At 43.1% G+C, this 22,726-nt stretch overlaps 1 protein-coding gene across 1 annotated transcript in view; it reads right to left on the bottom strand.

Moving 5' to 3' along the window:
• Cpb2 (carboxypeptidase B2) overlaps nt 1-22,408 on the bottom strand; it is a 39,865-nt gene extending 17,457 nt beyond the window's left edge. Inside the window, exons 1-5 of the mRNA XM_038310552.2 lie at nt 22,252-22,408; nt 9,524-9,599; nt 7,415-7,539; nt 6,063-6,171; nt 2,137-2,238 (exon numbers count right to left, since the gene is read on the bottom strand). Coding sequence (XP_038166480.1) covers nt 2,137-2,238; nt 6,063-6,171; nt 7,415-7,539; nt 9,524-9,599; nt 22,252-22,322 — 483 coding nt within the window. The 5' untranslated portion in view covers nt 22,323-22,408. The remainder of the gene's footprint in view (nt 1-2,136; nt 2,239-6,062; nt 6,172-7,414; nt 7,540-9,523; nt 9,600-22,251) is intronic.
• Nucleotides 22,409-22,726: the final 318 nt, after the last annotated feature.

Here is a 22,726-nt window from a genome sequence, read left to right on the forward strand (position 1 = left end):
TAGCACCCGTACATGGCCATCAGCTCCTGCCTCCAGGTTCCTGTCCTATTTGAATTCCTGTCTGGACTTCCTTTGAAGATTAACAGCAATATGGAAGTGTAAGCTAAATAAACCCTTTCCTCCCTACCTTGCTTTTTGGTCATGGTGTTTCATCACAGCAATAGAAACCCTAAGTAAGTTGCCTTTCCTAATGTGCAGTTAGCAATATTTAAATAAGGGAAAAAGAAAACTGACTACTAATAGTCAAATCATCCAATCAAACAGATTTGGATGATTCCACCTAGTCAGTGTCAAAGTCCTCACTTGTCCAGGTTAGTTGCCTCACTTGGTCATTCAATCTTTCATTCATATTTATGTATATGTAGTTTTAGGGATAAATTGCCTATTGGCTCAACACTGACAGCATTGTGGGTCTGCAGAGACTTTTATTGTGTGTACATCCTCAGTTAAGTAAGAGTAAAATTTGATGCAACCAACCAGGATGGATGATTTTCCCCATGTATACATTCAGCTTCCAGAATCCAGTTGTAAGATGCACACAAAATAAGAAAGCGTCATTGGTGGGCATGCCATGGCAAAACAAGGAAGTGTCATGGGTGTGCCATGATGGTTCTCATGGAATTAACCTATAAACTAACTGAATCACTAAAGGAACCCATATGCCTCATCTCTGCCTTGAGTCTGCCCTGGAAGTTCCTGGGAAGGACAGATTGAACCTGAGATATCCTGATTCAAAGTTGTCTTTGAGCAGCTACAAACACCTCCTATCACAAGTATGTGCCAATTCTGTGCCACTAAAGCAAATGTATTTTTATATTAGTTACATCTCTGCAGAGAGTTTCCTGTGGGTGAAATCAGAACTACAGAATGGAAGTTGTGACCAATCAGAACTACAGAATGGAAATAGGTGTGGCCAATCAGAACTACAGAATGGAAGGTGTGACCATCAGATTTTATCATGGTCACAACACCTGTGATATTTCTAGCATCCACACTCACTGATCTTCCCTAAGCATAGTTCATTCAAAGAAGAGACTTCACCCAGGGCCATATTACTCTCTCCTATATATGGATATTGTTAAGTACAGGGTTGGAAAGAAGCCCTCCTAGAATAGTATAGATGGCAATATTTAACCCTCTTTTCTTCTTGTTTTGGTTACTCTAAATATTCACTAATTTTTATAACCCTTCTCTCTTATTTACATATCCTGACATTATTTTTGCAACTAACTTTTAAAAATCAAATGCTCTTCCACAAGATTCTGCAACTGGAAGTTCATAACCACACGGGTGGTGACCGAGGCAGTCACTGCAGCATCGCCCTGCTCTCTGGGTTGACCTGGATGGTGGCTCAACTCTTACTTCGGTTTTTCAAAAGCCAGGCTGCTGTTTGTCCAAGATACAACTCAAGATACACAGTCTCTCCCACCAATCTGAGGAGGTGGTGACTTAGATAGAACTTGAGGAGTAGCCCAGACTACTCGCATCATTTTATGAGTGTGGCCACTGGACACCCCCCCCCCCGAAAGTGGCTTATCTAATTGTCTAATGTAACATGAACAAAGGGGAGTTTGATTATAGAGAGGTTTCACACTCAGACTCATTACTCAAGGAGCAGGGAGAAATTTATCCCTAAGTAGCTGGATATTAAAGTTAAGATACACTTGAAATAAAAATATTTCCAGAACTCAAAGGAAAGTAGAACTATAGTGGTGTATTATTTGTGTTTTAATAAATAAAGCTTGCCTGAAGATCAGAGCAAAGCAGCCACAGTAGTCAGCCATACAGGCCGGCAGTGCTGGCACACACTTTTAATCCAAGCAGCCACACTAGTTAGCCATAGAGGCCAGGCGGTGGTGGTGCACGCCTTTAATCCCAGCACTAGAGAGGAATATAAGATGGGAGGAGACAGATCTCACTCTCGGTCTCAATCTGAGGATTTGTGGAGGCAGGTTCGCCCATTTTCAGTGTGAGGTAGAGGTAAGAACCAGCAGTTGGCTGCTTTGCTTTTCTGATCTTCAGGTTGAACCCCAATATCTGCCTCTGGATTTTTATTATTCATGCTACGTAGAACTAAGCTATAACAAACGCCATTGCATAGTTAATCTCACACTCCAAGTGACTCTCCTCACGTACCTTTAAAACATAAAGTGGGTGCTTTTCATATGATGAGCCAATGTAGATTTTTTGGAGCATGTCAGGATACCGTTCAGTTATAACGTCTATCCAGGAATAGATCTATGAAAACAGAAACCACAGGGTAGTCATGGGACAAGCTCACAGGATGCCCCTGATCACAGGAATTAGGCAGCTTCCTTGCGGACAGGAGATTCCACTCCACTCTCTGCAGATAGGAGAACCGAAGAATTGAAAACCCTCGGGATGGAGTGTTTGCTCTGCTGAAAAGAAATGAGCCAGAGTTTGGCTGAGTTCTAAATATTAGGGAAAAAGCGAAACAGCTCTAAGAAGCATAGAACAAGGAGTTAATCTTTAAAATGTGGCCTTGGAAATTATTGGCTTTTATCTAATTTTATATTATGTCTATGAATGTATGTCTGTGCACCACTCGGGGGCTGGTGGAGGCCAGAAGAGGGCATTGGAAACTCTGAAACTGGAGTTACAGACAGTTGTGAGCCACTATGTGGGTACTGGAATTGAAGCCAGGTTCCATGGAAGGGCAGCCAGTGCTCATAACTGCTGAGCCATCTCTCCAGCCCAAACATTATTGTTCATTCATTTCCTAGTGAAGGTGATCAAATGCTGGGCCTTGTATACAACAGACAAGAACTCTACTACTGAGCTATATGCCTTGGGCTTTTTGTTATTTTGTCTTTTGTGATAGGATCTCACTATGTAAGCCAGGCTGGCCTCAAACTTATGATCTCCCCACCTCAGCCTTCTGAGTACTGAGACTGCTGTTTTGAGCCACCATATCCCACTCCAGAGTTCTTTTTAGAGGCTTATCACATTGAGATTCTGTCTGTCTGTATGGGGTCCTCCTACCAGGCATTCTGGAGCTAGCAGTATGAGGCTTAAAAAAAGAAATTCAGGGCTAGGGAGATCGCTGTTGTTATGGTGGTTGCTGAGCAAGTTTGAGGACCTGAGTTCAGTTCCCCAGCACCCATGTAAAATGTGGGCACTACAGCATGCACATGTAATCCAAACACTGGGGAAGGGGGAGAATGTCGGGAGGGACAGAGGCAGGCAGACCCTTAGAGGTCGCTGACCAGCCAGTCTAGCTGAGTCAGTGAGCCAGGGGTTTAGAGACTGTGTCTCAAAAAATAATGTGGAAAGCAATTGACAATAATTTAGACCTCTGATCTCCAAATACAAGCATATACATGAATGAGTACACACACACACACACACACACACACACACGCACACGCACACGCACACGCACACACACACACACACACACACACACACATGCAAATTCAGTTTTTAGGACCAAGAAAACCTGAACACCATTTCTGCACAGGAAATATTTCAACATTATTGTGAGATTGTCATGATGACACAAGGCAAAAGTGAGGGGAAGCTGAGGAGAGCACCTCCACTGTGGGAAGTGGCTGAGGAGAAGCTGAGGAGAGCACCTCCACTGTGGGAAGTGGCTGAGGAGAAGCTGAGGAGAGCACCTCCACCGTGGGAAGTGGCTGAGGGGAAGCTGAGGAGGGCGCCTCTGCCGTGGGAAGTGGCTGCACTGCAGATGCTCTTCAGCGGAGAAAGAAGTCCAGGAGAATTTGAGGCTCTATGAAAACTACAACGGAAAGAAAAAGTACTAATTTCTGGGGCTGAGTTTAGCAGCTCCTTTAAAGTAGGTGCTGAGTTATCATCTGGTTTGGGATAGCTGGGACCAGACCCGGCTATGTCTTAATACAGACCAACTTCCCAGGTCTTATTAGACCTTCTGAAGTCATGATGTTCAACTCCTCGTTTTCATCTCCAAGAGCTTTCTTAGTGATGATTTTACACAGTTGTCTTGACTAATGGCAACAAGAGCACCATTTTCCTTGGGTTCTCTTGAGGTGGCATAATCAACAAGAGCATGTGTGAGTTCTTATACCAACGCTGGGGACAAAGATGCTCCCGAAAGGCTTGTTCACCAAGTTCTGCCACTATGGGTTTCTAAGGTGTTGGAGACTTAACCACCAAAGGGTTATTCACTAGAATTCTATTTCCTACATTAGTTGTCCAGGGGTGAATACATCCAAGGAAGCTAGTGCATGGGCTAATTAATGTTGTAGCACTGGTGTTTCCGTAGACTTTCTCCAGTAGAGCTGTAGGGATTCAGTGTCTCTGATAAACGTTCTAGAATACCTTGAGTGGAGGACATGTTCAGGTTACCATAAGGAGAAGGAGAGGGAAGAGATCAAAGAATTTCCTAAGAGTAAAATTTCCATGTTCCTCATGAATCTCTAAGAAAAGATTTGGAGTAGGGGGAGGAGAGATTTAAAATACTTTCTGAAATATTATGGTGATAATATAGTATATTTTCCCAACTGGTATGTTGAAGCCTTGCTGCTCAATATTATAGATCGTGACCGTGTTGAAGTTCAGTGGAGACACAGATACAGTCTGACCAGAGTCCATAAAAGAACAGGACAGAAAGAGACACATGGGAATGAACAGAGAAAAGCCACATGTCCTGACTGTTTTTTTTTTTTTTTTTTTTTTGTCAACTTGGCATAAGCTAGAGCTATCTTGGAAGAGGATCCTTAATTGATAAATGCCTCCATCAAATTGACTGCAGGCAAGTATGTGGGGCATTTTCTTGATTGTGAACTGATAGAGGAGGGTCCAGCCCACTGGGGGTAGTGCCACCGCAAGGCAGGTAAGTGCTTCTGGGTGGCATAAGAAAGCAGACTAAGCAAGCCAGAAAGAGCAAGCCAGAAAGCAGCACTCCTCCCTGGTCTCAGTTCCTGCCTCCAGGTTCCTGCCTCGAGTTCCTGCCCTGACTTCCCTATGTGACGGACTAAGACATACATCTAAGTACTCAGTACTCCAAGTGGCTTTCGGTCACAGTGTTCATCATAGCAGCAAAAAGCAAACTCGGACACCATTTGAAAACAAGGAAACAACTGTCTACAAACCAAAGACAAGAGCCTCAGAAGAAAACCAAAGCCTGTCAACACTTTGAGCTTAGGCTTCCTGCCTCCAGAAATATGACCAAATAAATTCCTACACAGCCTGTGTCATTCTGCTATGGAATCTGCATTGAATGAATGCAACCATGGGCTGTGTTTGCCTGTTTGCCGTTCCAAGACTTCCATGGGGAGGTGGTAAGACAATATCAATTCCTGGAACAAAATAATTAAAAAGTCATTTTGGGATCCTCCCGGTGAAGACATCCCCTTTGGCCCATCCGTCTCAACACAGTGGTGTCAAGCTGTCACTTCCATCCTCTACTTTTTGGGCCACTCCTACCTCCCTGCAGCACAGTTCTCGCATGTTGCTGGCGATAGACGTTAGAGGGGAGTGGCGTAAGTAGACTAGAGAGATGTAAGATCTAAAGAGAAATAACATGCGGGTGTAAAACTGTAACCTTCGCAAGCAAACTGAGCTCTGTCAAAAACATCCTGGTTTAAAAGTTTCTACTCAGAAGGATAAAATTTATTCATTTGTAACATATTTAATATAAGTGAATGTATCACTTTAATTCTGTGAGGTATTCTGGTGATTATTCATTAAGAATAAATTTCAGGTCCTGGCCCAAAAAGACTTGAGCACTTGTAATTTTATTGGTAGTTTCGGTATAGTGGTCCTGTTTTTTATTTTCTTAGCATTCAATGTTTTCTTCAGTGTTAGCCTTTGAAGTGAGAGGTATTTTTTAGCCTTAGACACACATGCTGTTGTAGAACCAGTTTATCAAATATGGGGGCAACCTTCCCAGGGGGAGACATCAGCAAAAGGATGAATTACCACCATTTAATCAACCTAAGCTTGATTTCAAAATACAACCCTCCTCCGTTGGTTATGATTCTTCAATAGTTCCTCGTGGTTGAAACGGCAATGCTGGTTAGGTGAAAGCGGTACCTCTGAGGAGCAGCAAGGTGACTTACCTCACCCAGCGAGTGATACTGTTCATAGTAAGACGAGGAGGCCCGGGGGCTGACTGTGTCGTTGGAAATCTGCTGTCTGATTAGATCCTCCACGTCTTTCATCAGGACGCTGAGGATGAAGCAGAAAATGAGCAATTTGCAAGCACAATGCTGGCCTTCCCACATGGCCCACCGCGGTGTGTGAGCTTGGGAGAAAGTTGCCAGCGGGTCTCAGGAGCACTTCAGCGAGTTAAACAACACAGCCCTGGATGGAGATGGGACGACTCCACGAATCTCTTTAACAGAGCCCTGTGAACACTGGGGAGAGGCCGTGAGGCACAACTTCAGGACTGCCCCAATCTTACCTCCTCTGTCTAAATCTGTATGTCTTGACTGTGATTCTTCAGTGTGTTTCCTAGGAGAACTGTGATGGCTGACCTTGACTGTCAACATGACACACTTGGGAAGAGCGAGCCTCCACTAAAGAATGAACACTGCCGGGCGGTGGTGGCACACGCCTTTAATCCTAGCACTTGGGAGGCAGAGGCAGGCGGATCTCTGTGAGTTCGAGGCCAGCCTGGTCTACAAGAGGTAGTGCCAGGACAGGCTCCAAAGCCACAGAGAAATCCTGTCTCGAAAAACCAAAAAAAAAAAAAAAAAAAAAAGAAGGAACAGAATCCTGCTCACAGCCATCTCTAACTCCAGTCCATGGGCTCGGGTGCCCTCTTCTTAATAAAATAATCTTTAAACGCTTTCCCATCTGTACTGGGAAAGCATCTACACTGCACACTTCTATAAGGACAAAGGAAACAATGTGTGGGGAGCTACACCAGAGTCACATATGGTGCACAGATACGCACTCAAGAAAAACACCTATGCACATAAAGGTAAATAAAAGTCTTTGCAAGTCTGCCCACTATTGTGTATGTATGTGTGTGTGTTTGTATGTATATATGTATATTCATTCTATCATTCTGCTCCTCTAGAACCCTGACTAGTACACCTTCCTTTTTTCCCTAGGTTTCTTGTGTCAGGTTCTTGACTAAAACAAGGAGACAAATAACTAGTACCCACAATGAATGAGTTTAGCCCATTAGGTCTAGGAATAGAGTAATCACAGAAAGAGGATGAATGAGAGGCTCTGACCACTGAGTCTCAATTCAGATAAAGGACCAAAGTGATATGAGGTTAAACGGCTTGTCACTGAGTTGGGCCTTAGGTCTTGTCCCCAGTCTCTCAGAGACTGCCACACCTCCATTTTTAATGCGCTTGATTTTCCCACAAAGCAATTATGCCATTTCTTGGTTAAGCACACAGCAGGTGTTTATCGTAGCTCTTGAATGGGCTGGATGGACGTAGCATAGGATACCCACCTAAAAGGAATCCTGCTCACATTCAAATGGGCTTTAACGCTGTCAACGTCAGATGCATTCACAAAAAAGTGGACGTCCTTTTTCTTTTCGATGAATTCAGCTGTCACTGGCTGCCAGAGAACGACCTACAGTTTCCAGGAGGAGATTGGGAAATTGAAAGCTGAGTCGTATGCATCATTTGCACCTGTAGCGAGACCCACAAGAGCCAGGTGTCTAAAAGGGCTGTGACGAGGATGCCGCCCAGCCACGGCCTCCACCCCACACACAGTAATATAGACACCCATCTAGCGGAAAGCCCTTTCTATCCACTGTCATTCTCCTTGCCAAATAGGCCCTGGAACACCCTGGATGCTTAATATTTGATGAGTTGATGAATAGATTTAGAGCCCGGCTGTGGAGGTGGTTATGTAATTCAGGTGCTTCAAAGAGAAATGAAATTCTCTCTAGGAAGGGAGCTTGATTGCACATTGATTTTGCTTAGCAGAGATTCCAAGTGTTTGATATTATTATCACACGAGTGTCTCTTTCTTTCACCTAATACCTCTGAATATTTACATTTTTCTCCTTTTACAGCACTCCCCCAAAGTGCCACCAGACTCATTCCCTTCAGTCATTAGAACACCACCTTGATAGCAACCAAGTAGATGTTATTAGTTTCTTTGTAAAGACGAGCCAATTAAGGATCATAGCTAATTTGTCTAAAATCATATACCTGGTGTCAGAATAAGCAATGAGATTCTGAGGTTTAAATGAGAACACAGTATTGTGACGTATGTGTGAAAATATCACAGCGAAACTCAGCTTTTTTTTGTAAGCTAACTGAACAATGAAATTAGAGGATAAATGAACAGAATAAAGTAAAATAAATTTTGAGATTTTTTTCCCGACCCTTTCTCTGGAGATATTTCATTTTTATCTTGTGAAAGGGTTATGAACACATCTCACTCAGTTCTGTTCTGCATCTGCCAAAGGCACGGGTGACTCCTAGTGGCCTCCCACGTGACACACCTCATGCCTCCTGCACAAGACGAGTGTGTTCATGCAGAGCCGATCCTCCCAGAGGATTCTTGTAACTAAGGATTTTGCGAAAGCAAAGTACTCACAGCTACCTCTTCCTGACTTGGGAACTGCTTTGCTGTCTGAGTACCACCACTATGACCCTCCCTCCTGCAGAATCATCCCCCACTTCACCCCACCCCTACCCCAGTAAAGGCACCTCCCCCACTTCCAGAACCCTGCCTACTCTTTATCCCTAGCAAGTACTCCTTTACCTTTTGCAACTCCAAACTGCTCTGACCTCTATCACTTAGAACACAAATGTGGGAGCCAGCCATGATATGCTAAGTATGGGCAGGTCACCCAAAGGAAGTTCTTTACTTCCAACCATGATCACCTGCCAGAGTAGAACTCAGCCATCAATAAGTTTAGAGGCCTGAGTCTCAGTAGTTTACCCTGAAGCAATACCTGGCAGCAGGAAGAACCACAAGCTGAGATTAAGGAAATGCCTAGCATCCCAACCACTGTAGATAGGACCACCTGCCAGAACACACTCATCAGGACACCCCTAGACAAATATCAGCCAATCAGGGATCCTGAACCTCAGAAACCCCTCACCCCCACCTTCACTACTATAAAAACTCAATTCTAACTGAGCTCAGAGCTCTCCGGTTATTCCAATACGTTGGACATGCAGAGAGACCGAGTTTGCAAACTTGATTAAAATAAAAGCTCTTTGCTTTTACATATGGGACTCACCCTCCTTGTTGGCTTTTGCAGGAACTTTGTGGATTTGGGCATAACACGGGCATTTTAGTAAAAGTTCCCCTGTGGGTTGTGTGCCTACTCCTTGGCTAAGAACCAAGGCTGTCTGAGGAAAACACTGTCAAACTTCGGATACCGGAACAGCTTTGTGCTGAAGTGCTTACAGCTTTGACGTAATACCCTGAAAGTGGCTGAAAAGCTAAGCACACAGATAAAGGTTTTGCTCTGGAAACAAAAGGTCTTGTGGTTATGGCTAGATACACATAGAAAGACTGGAAGGGGAACACAATTTACATCGCACCCAGACCAAACAGAAAGCTAATATAAATGTAAGCTAGAGGACATTACCTCATAGGTTGCAGTAAGATTCTGAAGAACTTGAACTTGCCTTGAGGTTCTGGGAAGAGCAGATAAAACCTGGCCGCTGTTGGGGAAACAGGATTAAATAACAATGTGAAAATGACACATTTTATTGAAGGAGCTTCTAGGTCCTTATAAGACAGAAACGGTTGGAGAGTATGAGGATGGTGGGAGACTCTGGCAGGGAACCAGCCTCTCTCACAGTCTGTACTGAACAACCACAAAGCCACAGCTCTCGGGTTCACAGGGCACCGGCCTCTCTCCTCTCCCTTCCGTGTGCATGGGTACCCAAGGACTTGTGTGAGGGGAAAAGATGACAAATAAATTCGCTTTTATTTTCACACATGGAGAAGGCGGAACTCTAGGTTGCTGTCACTGGGGGGTGTGAGTTAGTGGAGCCGTTATGGAAAGCAGCACAGAGTGTGCGCAGAAAGTTAAAGCTAGAACTAGAATAGGCTCTGACAATCCTGCTGCCAGGCATACAGAAATTAAATTAGCATGTCAGAGAGACGTGCGCATTCTTTATTTTTATTGCAATATTCCTCATGGCTGTGGAGTCAGTCTGAGCGTCCATCACTGGAGAAGTTGACAAAGAAACACACACAATGGTGTAATATCCAATCATTAAAATGAATTAGACCCTTGGGGCTGGAGAGATTGCCCCATGATTAAGAGCATTTGTTGCTCTTGCTGAGGACCCCGGTTCAATTCACTGCACACACACGGGGCAGCCCAAAACCTTGTCACTCTAGTTCCAGGGGATCTGACATCTTCTGACCTCTCCAGACACCAGGCAGGAAGAGGGCACACATGCATACAGGGTAGGCACAACAGTCATACACATAAAATAAATAAAAGTCTTTTTAAAAGGAGACCCAAGGGCTGGAGAGATGGATCAGTGGTTAAGAGCACCTGTTGCTAAGTTCCAACACCCTCACGTCTCACAACCAGCCATTACTCCAATTCTAGAAGACAAAATGCCCACTTCTGACCTCCCCGAGCACAGTTATGTACATTGTACACATATATACAGGCAAAACGTTCATACACATAAAGAAAAACAATTTCTAAAAGAATGAGATCCCGTCATATATGATAATAGAAATTACATTAAGTGAAGGAAGCCAGGCACAGAGGGGCATATAATATCCACATTATATTATACCCTCTCAAGGTGATTATATAAAGTACTCTCAGGCTGAAGGAAAACGATGCTGAGACCAGCCTGGGCTACAGAGCCAGTGCCAAGCCAGTCTGAGTTACAGAGTGAGACCCTGTCTCAAGCACCACCACAACTCCATCCACACCCACACACAGGAAGAGGAAGATACAGGGAGACTTGGCTGACATCCTTGAAGGTCCCCGCAAGTGCTTTTCCTCCTCTCTCACATTCCCGCGTCCCAAAGCTATCCAATGCCTTCACTTTTCACGTTTGCTTTTCATCTGCTTTTCTTTATGGTAGTGTTTCTGGCTCACGGTTCTGCATTATTGTCTGGTGGGTTCTTGAGGAATTGCTTAGATTTGTTTGACTTTTATTTTACAAAAAAATAAGAGTGGGAGGTGTAGCCCAGAGTGCCTGCCTTGCACGTACCACAGATTCTGCTGGATTTTAAAGGGCATATTATAAGCACTCGTTTGAATGTTGTTCTCCTTACAGTTGTTTGTTCGAGCTTATTGTCATTTTTATCCAGGTTATTTGCTCATTTTTTTCCTGTTCATTCCTTTGTATCTTTGTGCAAATTGACTTGCATCATTTACTTCCTTTCTGGGTAGTCATCCTTATCAAATCCTCACAGGCAAATGACTTCTATCAGTTTTCAATTTGTACCCCCCACTTAATTTTCTTTTGTTCTTTCTAGTATTGGGGTTGAACCTGTACCGGCGGGCACCGGCGGAAATGTACCGGCGGGTACCGGCGGTACCGGCGGTCGGAGGGGTTAGGGAATAACCAAGATAGTCCTTTTATAATAAATCAGTTTTAATAAAAGGGGAAATAAGGGAACTTACAGAACCAAGGGTCCAGCGGAGCAGAAAGTAACGCGGGGGAAAGCAAAACGGGCTCCTTCCGCCCCCGATCCTATTTAAGGGGTATCCTACTCCGCTGGGGCAGCCACGCCCCTGAGCGCAGGGATTGGGCCAGCTGCCCCAACATGAACCCAGGGACTTGTGCATGTCAGGCAAGTGTTCTGCTGCTGAGCTATACCCCTGGCTTCTCTTGAAGATAGATTTTTTTATCTATGATTTTCTTATAGGTTTCTATGTGTAAGAGCTCTTTGCAAACCTTGGGACACAACAACAGTCACATCTATCTCTTTTGTCTTTCTTCTTAATTTTTATTTTATCTGTATGGGTGTCTTGCTTACACTTCTGTGCAGTGTCCATAGAGGCCAGAAGAATGTGTCAGATCCTGAGAACTGGAGTCACAGACAATTGTGAGCTGACACACGGTGCTGGAATCAAATCCAGGCTCTCTGGAAGAGGAACCAGTTCCCTTAAACCACCTGTCTAGTTCCCAAACCCATTTGTCTTTTCTGTTGCATCTTTTAAGCCACTGGGAGTTATTAGGAAGTGTAGTGAAGGAATTCTTCTCTCTCTCTCTCTCTCTCTCTCTCTCTCTCTCTCTCTCTCTCTCTCTCTTTTCTTTCCTTTTCCTCTTCACACTGTTAAGGGCCAACGACTCCATTTTTCTTCATTTTTTTAATTAAGCATAATGTTAGAGTCTGATTTATTTCTATATTGTTCCCTATGGTTCTTTTTCTTTAGTCATATCCCAAGTTAATGGTCAATTTGTTCTTCCTCTATAATCTTGTGATTAACACGTCATAGATTGCTTCTATTGTTTCATGGCATGTTTCAAGAATTGGCTGACTCTAAAATGCTTTGTGGTATGTTTCAAAAACTGGCTAACTAACCAAATTACTAACCACAGATTTTTGTCGTTATTTCCTATGTGCCTCAGACTTGAACTTGACTATGAAAAGGCTCCCTTGCTTTTCAGTCAGGGCCGTTTTGATTTCTACTTTGGCCTGGCCGTAAAACACATTCCTACTTTGCAGCGTTTCAGTGTTTGTGCCTGGTTTTCGACGCCGTAACAGACACCATTTCATCATTTAAGAGTCCCCAGTGCCTTCCATAGATGTCTATGTCAGCACTGATGGGGGTTAAAAGTTTCCATACCAGTTGACAGAGAAAATGTATCTCAAACCATGTCTTCTTCCTGGGCTGCAGAAAAATTGCATCCCCAGGGTTTCACATGGCTATGCTGCAGTCCTGGGTTTCAGCCAGTGAGGATGCACGGGGTGTGCAAGGACTCTCCTCCCAAGGCTGGAGCCAAGAATGTCAAGACATCAAGTTGTGTAAGGGAAACAGCTTAGACGCCCCAGGATAGAAAGTACCAGGGAGAGCCTATGTTTCCTACTGATAGGTGACATGGGAAATGCCATGGTGTGGAGGCTAGTGTCCCTCTCAAATCTATATGTTGCATTCTGAATCCCCAAGGTGTTGGCATTAAGAAGTGAGGAATTCGGGAAGTGAAGAGGGCAAAATCAGAGTCCTGAAGAGGGCAAAATCAGAGTCCTCTTGAATAGGATTAGTGTCCCTTTAACAGAAGCCTGGGAGTGACCCCACTCATTCCCTCCCACCCCGTGTCTACACAATGGAAAGACATTGTTTCTGGGGAAATCTGCTAGTCCTTCCTGCTCCCAGCACAGTGAGACGTTTCTGTTGTATAAGCCCTTAGCTGAAAGTATTCTGCTGTTGTCACAACAGACAAATGGATTACTAATTGAGGCTTTAATGTATCAGGCAATGCTATTTCAGGATTTATTAGCTGTTGTAGCATAATCTGGGGCGTTCAGCACCAACATATGCAGCTCTTTCTGGGCTGCTGTGCTTTCATGGGGCTTTGTTCTTTGTCCGTCTTTGTCTCCCCAGTGGTGAGGCTAAAAGCCCACAGCACCACGCCTGGCTTTTCACATTGGTTCAGGGGATCAAATGCAGGTTACTGCCTGAACTATCTTCTCCACCCTTCAAACTAATTCTCAGTATCTCACAAAATGAGCCCAGCCGCCTCTGCCTTCCTAACCCTCTGCTTCTCGAAAAGCCTCTTGGGGTGATCTGCTTTTCGTTATAAAATTTAAAAATCAACACCTGCGAGTTTATTGAATCGAATTTCATAGGTTCATAATTTGGGGAGGATGGACGTGCTCACTGAGTCTTCTCATCAGGAGCCACAGATTTCCCAGTCTGGCCTTCCGTCATGTCTTTTTAAAAAATGTTTTATCTGGGCTGGAGAGATGACTCAGTGGTTAAGAGCCCTGGCTGTTCTTCCAGGGGACCAGGGTTCAATTCCCAGCACACACATTGCAGCTCACAACTGTCTGTAACTCCAGTGCTGGGGGACCCAACACCCATGGCAAAGCACCAATGAGCATAAAAGTAAATAAACTTTTTAAAAAGCATGTCTAGAAAATAAAACTTTTTAATAAGGTTTTATCCATTAATCTACTGCGTATTTTAAAACCATGCTTGTTCTAATAGCATTACTTTTCTTCTATAAACTGTGATTGAATAGCCCATATCGCAGTCCTTTGTTGCCAAGATATACAAATGAAGCTGATTTGGGGATGTCGATTTTCTTACTCCTCTCTCTGTGTGGTGTTTAAGCTGTCTGTCAGCTTGACACCATCTGGAATCACCTCGGAATTGTGTAGTCAAGCTGGCATGCAGAGGGGTTGTTTCGTTGACATTAATTGTCATTGGAAGACCCAGTCCACTGTGAACACCAGCATCCCCTGTCCAGAAAGGAGAGAGCACTGAGCGTGGTGTTGCCTCCACTCTCTCTGCTCTTCACGGTGGATGTGACTAGCTGGTTCACACTCGATTGCCTTGACCTCCCCACGACGACGGACGGCAATCTGGAATTGGGAATGACCGTAAACTCTTTCTCCCCAGACTGTGTCTGTCCTTGTGTTACTAGAAAGAGAACTCATGTGGTCATTTTAGTGTAGTTATCCGGAGACTTTTCTCTCTGCAAGAGCACACACTTCTACGCTGCTTTCATTTGACTGCTCACGGAGCCTTTGGTGGAGGAAGGGTCTCCTACTTTATCCTGTTGCCTGGCGCTCTCAAAAATACTGAGAAGGAGTGGAGACGAAAGGCGGCTTACAGTTTTTAAGGTTTCACCATTGGAATTCTTATCGTCGGTGCCTTTTGTCTTCGCTGAACTTTGATCACAACTGGTTGTGGGCTTGACGTGTTCTTATGGGTTGAGCATATGGGTTTTCTGTTTTACTTTCTTCATCTGGCAAGTGGACTGGTTTCAGTACCTATGCGCTGGAACCTGTTTTCTCACATTTGCTTTGTGTGAAAACACTTTCACTCCTTTGTGCAGTGTAACACTTGCTAGGACTAAAGAGCTCCCGGGGATGCTTGTACAATCTGAGTGAGCTAGTATGACTCAGTATCAAATTACTTTATGTTTGCAAACCATTTTCTCAGAGAGGGAGGATCTCTTAGCAGATTTATTTCTGCAGCTCACCATTCAATTTTGCTGTATGAGACAATTATACGAAGAGAAAAAGAAAGCAGGGGTTGGGGAGTTGTAGGTATGAATGGAAGCATATGTAGTCAAGTACATAAGGCATTTCCTTAATTAGTGATTGATGGGGGAGGGCTTAACCCATTGTGGGTGGGAGTTACACTGGACTGGTTGTCCTGGGTTCTATAAGAAAGCGAGCTGAGCAAGTCAGGAGAAGCAAGCCAGTAAGGAGTACCTCTCCACAGCCTCTGCATCAGGTTTCGTCCCCAGTGTGAGGTCCTGCCTTGGCTTCCCTCATTGAACTGTGATTTGGGACATATGAGCCAAATAAACCTTGTCCTCTGTAGCTTACTTTTGTTCGTGGTGTTTCATCACAGCAATAATAACCCTAAGACAGAAGGGATAACGGACTAGGACAGGCTGTCTGAGGCTCAACACAGGAGGTCATGGGTCTCTGCTAGGGAAATGGCAATCTACTCATTCTTCCAAGTTTAATACATGGGTGTTCAGGGAAGGAGAAGAATGGTAACTAAACAGAAACAAGTTTAAGACGTTATATTATTCTTCTCCTGCATCCCTACCTCTTAGACCATCGAATCTGAGACTGTGTAGCTGAGTGCAGAGTTCTGAAATTGTTGGCAACAGAAAAAGGTTTCTGAATGCATGAACTTGAGTTTCACAAAAAGTCATTAAATGAATTTTGGCTTGCGGTTAGGACAGAATTCCCAACAATTTCTGAAATGATTCTAACATACTTTTCCCATTTCATAGGAATTAGTTATGTGAAGCAGCATTCTCAGCATTGACTGCATAAAATTTAAATACTGATTAACGTAGAAAAGTTGAAAACGATCAGTACCCTGTAGTATCAAATGTACCAGCAGCATTTACTCCTCCGTGTAAAAGTAATCAAACACCTCCATCTCATTAGTTTGCAATTTTTCATCTTTATCAAAGAATAATATTTTATATACACTAAAGAATTGTTTTAAAATGAATTTCTTGATGTGCCATTTATTTGATAGATGCTTACTTTGTATACCTATTTTATAGATCTACAGACGCAGGGTCACATAAAAATTTCTCCGGTAAAAGGCATTGAGGCTAGCAAAATCTCAGGAAGTCCTTCCATAGGGAAGATTTTGAAAGCACACTGATAAATTGGGTCTTCATCTCATAGTAACTAGGAGTAAAGAGAGAAGCATGATTGACAGCAGGATGGAGGATGCTTCAGTTTGGAGAACTGATGCAATTATTTTGAATTCCGAACATCACTGAGAAGAGGAAAAGGTGGCTCATGGAACAATAGTCTGGGAAATTTGATATCAATCCCTGGTAGAAGTTTAGCATAATCTATTCAGACCACTGCTTAAGGGCATATGTTTAAAGCTATGTATTGAATCATTATTCAAAGCGTCAATGACTAGGAACACGTTTGCAGATATCCTGGGGCGTTTTCTAGTTGTAAAGAATGACTTTGATCTATAACAGTCAACTTGGGGGATGATTATTTTTATGATATGTTATGAGGGGGTAAAGCAAGACGTTGCAAAACTGAAATATGGCTCCTATTTTTGAAAAAAATAATTTAGAAAAAGAAAAGAAAACTACTGTGTATTAAAAGCAGGAGAAAGTTATGAATAAACAAGGAACATGCTGTGAACTCTCGTTTGCATGGCTATCTGAGAAGAAGAGAGGGCAAATATGATTTGTTTTTCATTGCAGCCATCAAATCTTGTTTATTTGTTTTGGTTTGTTTGTGTCAGGGTCTCACAATGTAGCTCTAGCTGTTATGGAACTCACTAGGTAGACCAGACTAACCTCAGACTCACGAAGATCTGCCTGCCTCTGCCTCCCAAATGGTAGGATGAAAGGTATTCACCACTATGCCTAGCTAATTACAGTTGTTTTAAGAAGAAAGGCCCATCTGGGTGTCATGGCCCAAGTTTATAATCCCAGCACTTAAGAGGCAGAGGGAGGCGTATCCCTTTGAGTTCCCCGCCAGTCAGGGCTACTTAGAGAGACCCTGTCTCAAAAGCAAAGCAAAACACACGACAACGACAAAGAAAGAAAAGAAGGAAGGAAGAAAAGTAGGCTTTAAAAGTTTAAAAAATAATTACGTTATCCAAAACCAGTGTAGAATCATACAGAGAGCGATAAGTGAATAAGAAATGCCTGGAAGAATGACTACTGGCACGCTAAAGAGATATTTCTCTCCTGGTGGCGTAATTTAAGTATTTTTTTTTAAAAAAAAAAAAAAACTTCTTTAAAAAAATAAAAAGAAATCTTACTATTTTATTTAGTCAGAAAAAAAAAAAACAAAATCAAAATATTAAGCCCTTCCTTGACTTCTTTAATTCTGATCTTTTTAGTTTAGTTAGTGAAAGCCATTATTTTCTCCAAGGGCCTAAGGCCATCCTAGCAGCAGTGAGGACCCTCTCCGTAGACCAGCCTAGAATGTCAAATCCATTAGCATGGCCAAGAGCGCTCCCTTTAGGGACAGGTCAGTCTCCTTCCCTGTCATGCCGAGCTGTGATTTTAACCCTTGCAACTGTCCTGGAAGCCAGGCAAGGAAGTGGAGTAGATTCAGAGAGCCAGTGTTGAATATTCTGCCACAGAGTAGAGCTTCCCAATAGCAACAGAGCTGATGACCCCTCTACTGTAGGTTCCCAGTGACACTGCTCGCGTACCTGCGCAAGCTAGGCACAATTGCCCTAATGAGCAGCAAAGCTGGGGCAGTCGCCAAAGAGACAAAGAGCTCGGGAGTGAAGAGAACACAACATTCCCAGGGCCAGGACAGACGAACAGCCACTGAAACTATTTCTCAATCTCTACAATCAAAATAAGTCAAAGAGGAGCGGTGAGACGGACTGAAGACAAGCTACCACAATCAAAAGTCCCAGTCCAGTGTCCAGGCTCCAGGCTGAAATCCATACTTACACCTAGACTTTCTTGCCGGAAGAAGGATTCAGATACTCCCAAAAGAGCGCCAGCACTCTAAGAAGTGTCAAAAGCAGCAGTTCTCAACCTGTGGGTCATGACCCCCTTAGGGTCACATGTTAGATCTTTACATTACGATTCATAGCAGTAGCAAAATTACAGTTATGAAGTAGCAATGAAATAATTTCGTGGTTGGAGGTATTCACAACATGAGGAACTGTATTAAAGGGTCACGGCATTAGAAAGGTTGAGAACCACTGGTCTAAAAGGATCCCTACTCTTTTCTGCAAGAGGTTTGCGGCGGTTAACTCGAGCTACTCTGAACACTGCACAAAGGAGATGCGCAAACATCCTGAGGACTGTTGGCCGCAGGGTCTGCACTGACATCTCATTCGGGGCATCCAGAGTCCCAGACTAAGTCCAAATCAAAGTGGGTGCATTGGACCCAGAAATCTAGAAAGGATTTCCCCCAGTACCCAAATGCGTAATTCCAATGATCATATTGGGAGTTGGCATAGCGCCCAAACGGTTTCTTTCTCTTAGGTAAAAGTTGCTATAATGTATGTATTGGGGGAGGGATCTGAAACTTCCTTCTCACCAGCCCTGAGGGGGAGATTTAAAAATGCACCAGTGTAGTAGAGGACAGGAAGGAGTGGGCGTGACCGATCTTAGCAGCACATCTGTGGTGACAGCATTGCAGTTAACACCTCCCTCGCCCCCAAACCCTCATTCTGCCACAGATCTGGATGACATCTCTTCCCAGGAACCTGCCTGCACGTCAGTCTCCATCTCGGAGTCGGAGTCTGCGTCCTGGGGACTTTGGCCAGAAACAGATGCAATTCTAATACGCGAGAGAAACCATGAGGAAGGGCCATAGAGTCTTATAAGAGAGCTGGCTAAACGAATGCAAATTGGTTAAGCATGCAGGCCAACAAACAAAAAGACTATTTTAAAAAAATAAACATAATAAAGAAATGTAATCATTTTATTTAACCAGAAAAACCAAAACATTAAATCCTTCCTTGACTGAAGAAGGCACCGTGGACCCCAGGGCTGTAGAGCCTCTCTTTGTCTCTTATTACTATAAGAAACAGAGTGTCACCCTTACACGGTACAGTTATCTTAACACGTCTTATTCTATGAATAGTTGTAGGAGTTTTCTTGCTTGGTTTTGGTTCTGCATTTTCAGTGGCTGAGGCTGAGCCAGCTTCAAACAGCAACTGAGGTTCTGCCAGTCACGGGCTGCTTCCTGGTTAGACCAACTGAAATAGCACGCAGAGAGTCAATGAACCATGCTCTTCTGTTCCTGCATGTCCATTTTCTATACCTAACAGGATGGGGTCCTCTGAACATGTTTCCAGAGCTGGGGGATTTGCAAGGTGCTCTCCACTCCGGTTAACAGATGGATTGAATGAACCTGAAGTCTTTTTTGAAGTCTTTTTGTTTTGTTTTGTTTTGTTTTGTTTTTTAACAAAAAAAGACTGAAAAATTTGAACCGTGCCTTCACTAGAGATGGCTAACCTTTGGATGGAGACACTTTGTATTTTAATATAACCCAAGGCCTGTCTGTTACTTCAGAGTGGGCTGAAAAGTACCTGTACCTCAGTGAGGAAAAATAATCCTACTATGAAGAATGTCCAGGGGCAATGAAAGATGAAAAAGAAAGGTGTACTTCTGTTGAATCTCTATAGTGGTGATTACAGCATTTGTACAGAAAATAGTTGAGAAAACAAATCTTACACTAAAAATAGAATAAAAAGTATAAGCACAGAGGATAAATAGACAGGCGATAGATACCAAGGCACATAGGTGGATAGACACATTGATGGCAGATGGAGGTCGTTAATAGACAGGCCATAAATACCTAGGGACATAGGTACATAGATACATTGATGGCAGATGGAAATCATTAATAGACAGGCGATAAATACCTAGGTACATAGACACATTGGTAGCATGGAGATGGTTAATAGAGAGATGATAGATACATGGATGGATGGATAGATAGCTGATAAAGATAAATGATAGAGGGATTAGGGATACATAGATAGAGAGACTGATAGCTGATAGAGATAGGTGGTAGGGAGATGATAGGCGGGGAGATGGATAGATAAATAGATGGGTAAATAGTCCCAGGATCTGAGGTCGTTGTATGTTTTGCCGTGTTTGGGGGCCACTGGTGTTCTGTATCTTGAGATGATGATGCATCAGTGGAACTAAACTGAAAGAATAACAGGGATCGGGCACCCAGCCAGAAATGAACAACAAAAAGCGTATGTGTTGTGGTCTACGATGCCCTCCATGCCTTCCTCTCTAAACCCTTCTCTTCTTTTCCATCCATGTTTCTTATTTCTCTTTTTCCAATGGCCTGGGCTGACCGGCTGCGGCTAGATAATTATCGTGCAACACAATTAATGATTTCCTTTACAGGATTCTTGCTAGTGTTTTATTTTCTACTATTTCTAGTATCTGGCCTCATAAAATCAACGGAGTATGGAAATGTGGACCTCAGCTGTCTTCCTCTTCGGCATATGGTAGTTATGCCTTTAAGAAAGCTGTTTTGTTGTCACAGTTCCAGGGCATTTCACTGACGAGAGTTATCAAAATCCACCTACAAATCAACCCCGAGGAGATTGCTCAAACACAAATGTTATTAGGAAAATGATCACGGCAAGAAAACAGTAACAAAGAACGGCTTTGGGGAAATGCCGGCTGGTTGCTGCTTTCCAGAAAGGTCTAAATTCTAACCCCCAGAAATAAGGACTTATCAAAGGCTGCCGCTCTGGGTGAAATTAGATTGTTTTTTTTAGATGTAGTGATAGGTTATTCCTGAAAAAACAGAGCTCAGAACTGTGAGGGGAGGAGGCTCATGTTATTTCTAGGGCAAGGATGAGAGTTCAGAACTCAGAAACTCTTCTGTCTCCTGTGTGGCTGTTTCTTTTCCTCTCTCACATGTGGGTCCCCAGGTACATGCAGGTGCTAAACGTTTTCCATGTAGTCTTATTTGGCTAAGCTGCCTGGTATATGAGTCAAACAAGCTCCTAAGTAACGATGGATTTCCTCCCTGTCCCCTCATAGTCAATGATGTTACCTCTACAATAAGCAACTTGGAGATGGTGTTATCAGATTTGCTCCTTCAACCCACCTTTCTTTTAACAACAGACAATCACCAAGGTATGGAATATTAGAACCAACAAAGATCTTAAAATTATGCTTATTTAAGGATTAATAAAATATAGACATGTGAGACACCAACTAACTGTTCTGGCAATTCTGATCCTTATTTCAGTTCATTAGTAACTGTTCCTTCACAATGAAATTTGCTGCTTGGTACTTGACAGTCACCCTAAACAAAACAGAATCAACCGGCTAGTATAAACATAGCTTCAGACATGCACTATTACCTCAATGATGGATTAGTCTATGTGGTTTATGACACAGAAAAGGGTTCTATGGGTGGACTACTCCCCACCTGTACTATGTTCAAGAGTCCTTTCTCACTGTGATACAGTAACAGGAGACAAGGCTCTATCTCAAAGACAACTAGAAAAGGGCTATAGAAGCAAAATGAAGAAAAAGTAAGACAATTCCAAAATAACATATAAATTTTAAAGCTTAGAATTAACTGGTCAATTATAAGACAACATGTATGCTCCAGCTGCCACTGCATGTATTATGTATGCTCTAACATGCATTTATTTGTGTTCTAATCAGTTTATAGTCAAATGTCCTCAGGAAACCAGTCTACTAAGGAAACGAGGAAATAGTTAAGATCCTCTATGTGTCCATCTCAACTCAACTTCATGTCATAGTCTATGCTCCATGCCTGTGCTCAATCCAGATCTGTTTCCTATCTCTGTCCTCCTTTCCCTCCTGTGCTCTATGGATCAGATGAAAGTCACACATCACATCTATTTAGTTGACATATCTATTTGTTAAGACAGGAAGAATATAAATCATTAGATATGTAAAGGTACCCTCAATTCATCCAGATCCCATTTATTTATTTAATCTTCATAGCCACTGAATAGACTTATCATACTGGTAAAAAAAAAAATGAGAGCAGAAGATGAGAAAAAAAAATCTAGTGATACCCTATCATCCGAAATCACGTTAGGTCTCTGAAAGCACTGGCCTTCACACAAAAACCCTTTGCTCTCCAGCCCAGGACACTGTTTCTGCTCTGTGAGACAAACAAGCAAGGACGAGCCAATCCCGTCTAGGACCCGGGTGTTACCTCTGAAAGGCCAGGCCATGCTGCTCACAGAGGAGGACGGCTACCAGGACTCCGAGGCCATAAAGCTTCATCCCAACAGTGGCTTGCTGAGCAACAAGATTCCCCAAGGGAGAAAGTCCCAGATAACTGATTGCATAAGAGTCTTCTTTACACACTAGTTAAAGTATAACACTTTAAAGTATACTGGTCTCTGTAGCTCTATTCCCACAGTCTAAAAGAAACAAACACATATAATTAGGTTGTTTGATAGCTAAACCCTCAAAAAAATATGATGAGCACCACTCCTGTGTTCAGTTTTGACAATCTCATCCCTGACATGGTGACATGGTACATATGCAGTTCATGCAATTGAACTACAAAGCAAACTCAAAATGTTTCATAATGTTCTAAGTAAATTTGTGATTCTAAATTTGTGGGCCTCGTTCATAGATACCCTTGGCCTCTCATAGCTGCGTGTAGCCTGTGGATAGCAGGA

The sequence above is a fragment of the Arvicola amphibius genome, chromosome 13 (genome assembly GCF_903992535.2).
Source record: "Arvicola amphibius chromosome 13, mArvAmp1.2, whole genome shotgun sequence".
Lineage (NCBI taxonomy): Eukaryota > Metazoa > Chordata > Mammalia > Rodentia > Cricetidae > Arvicola > Arvicola amphibius.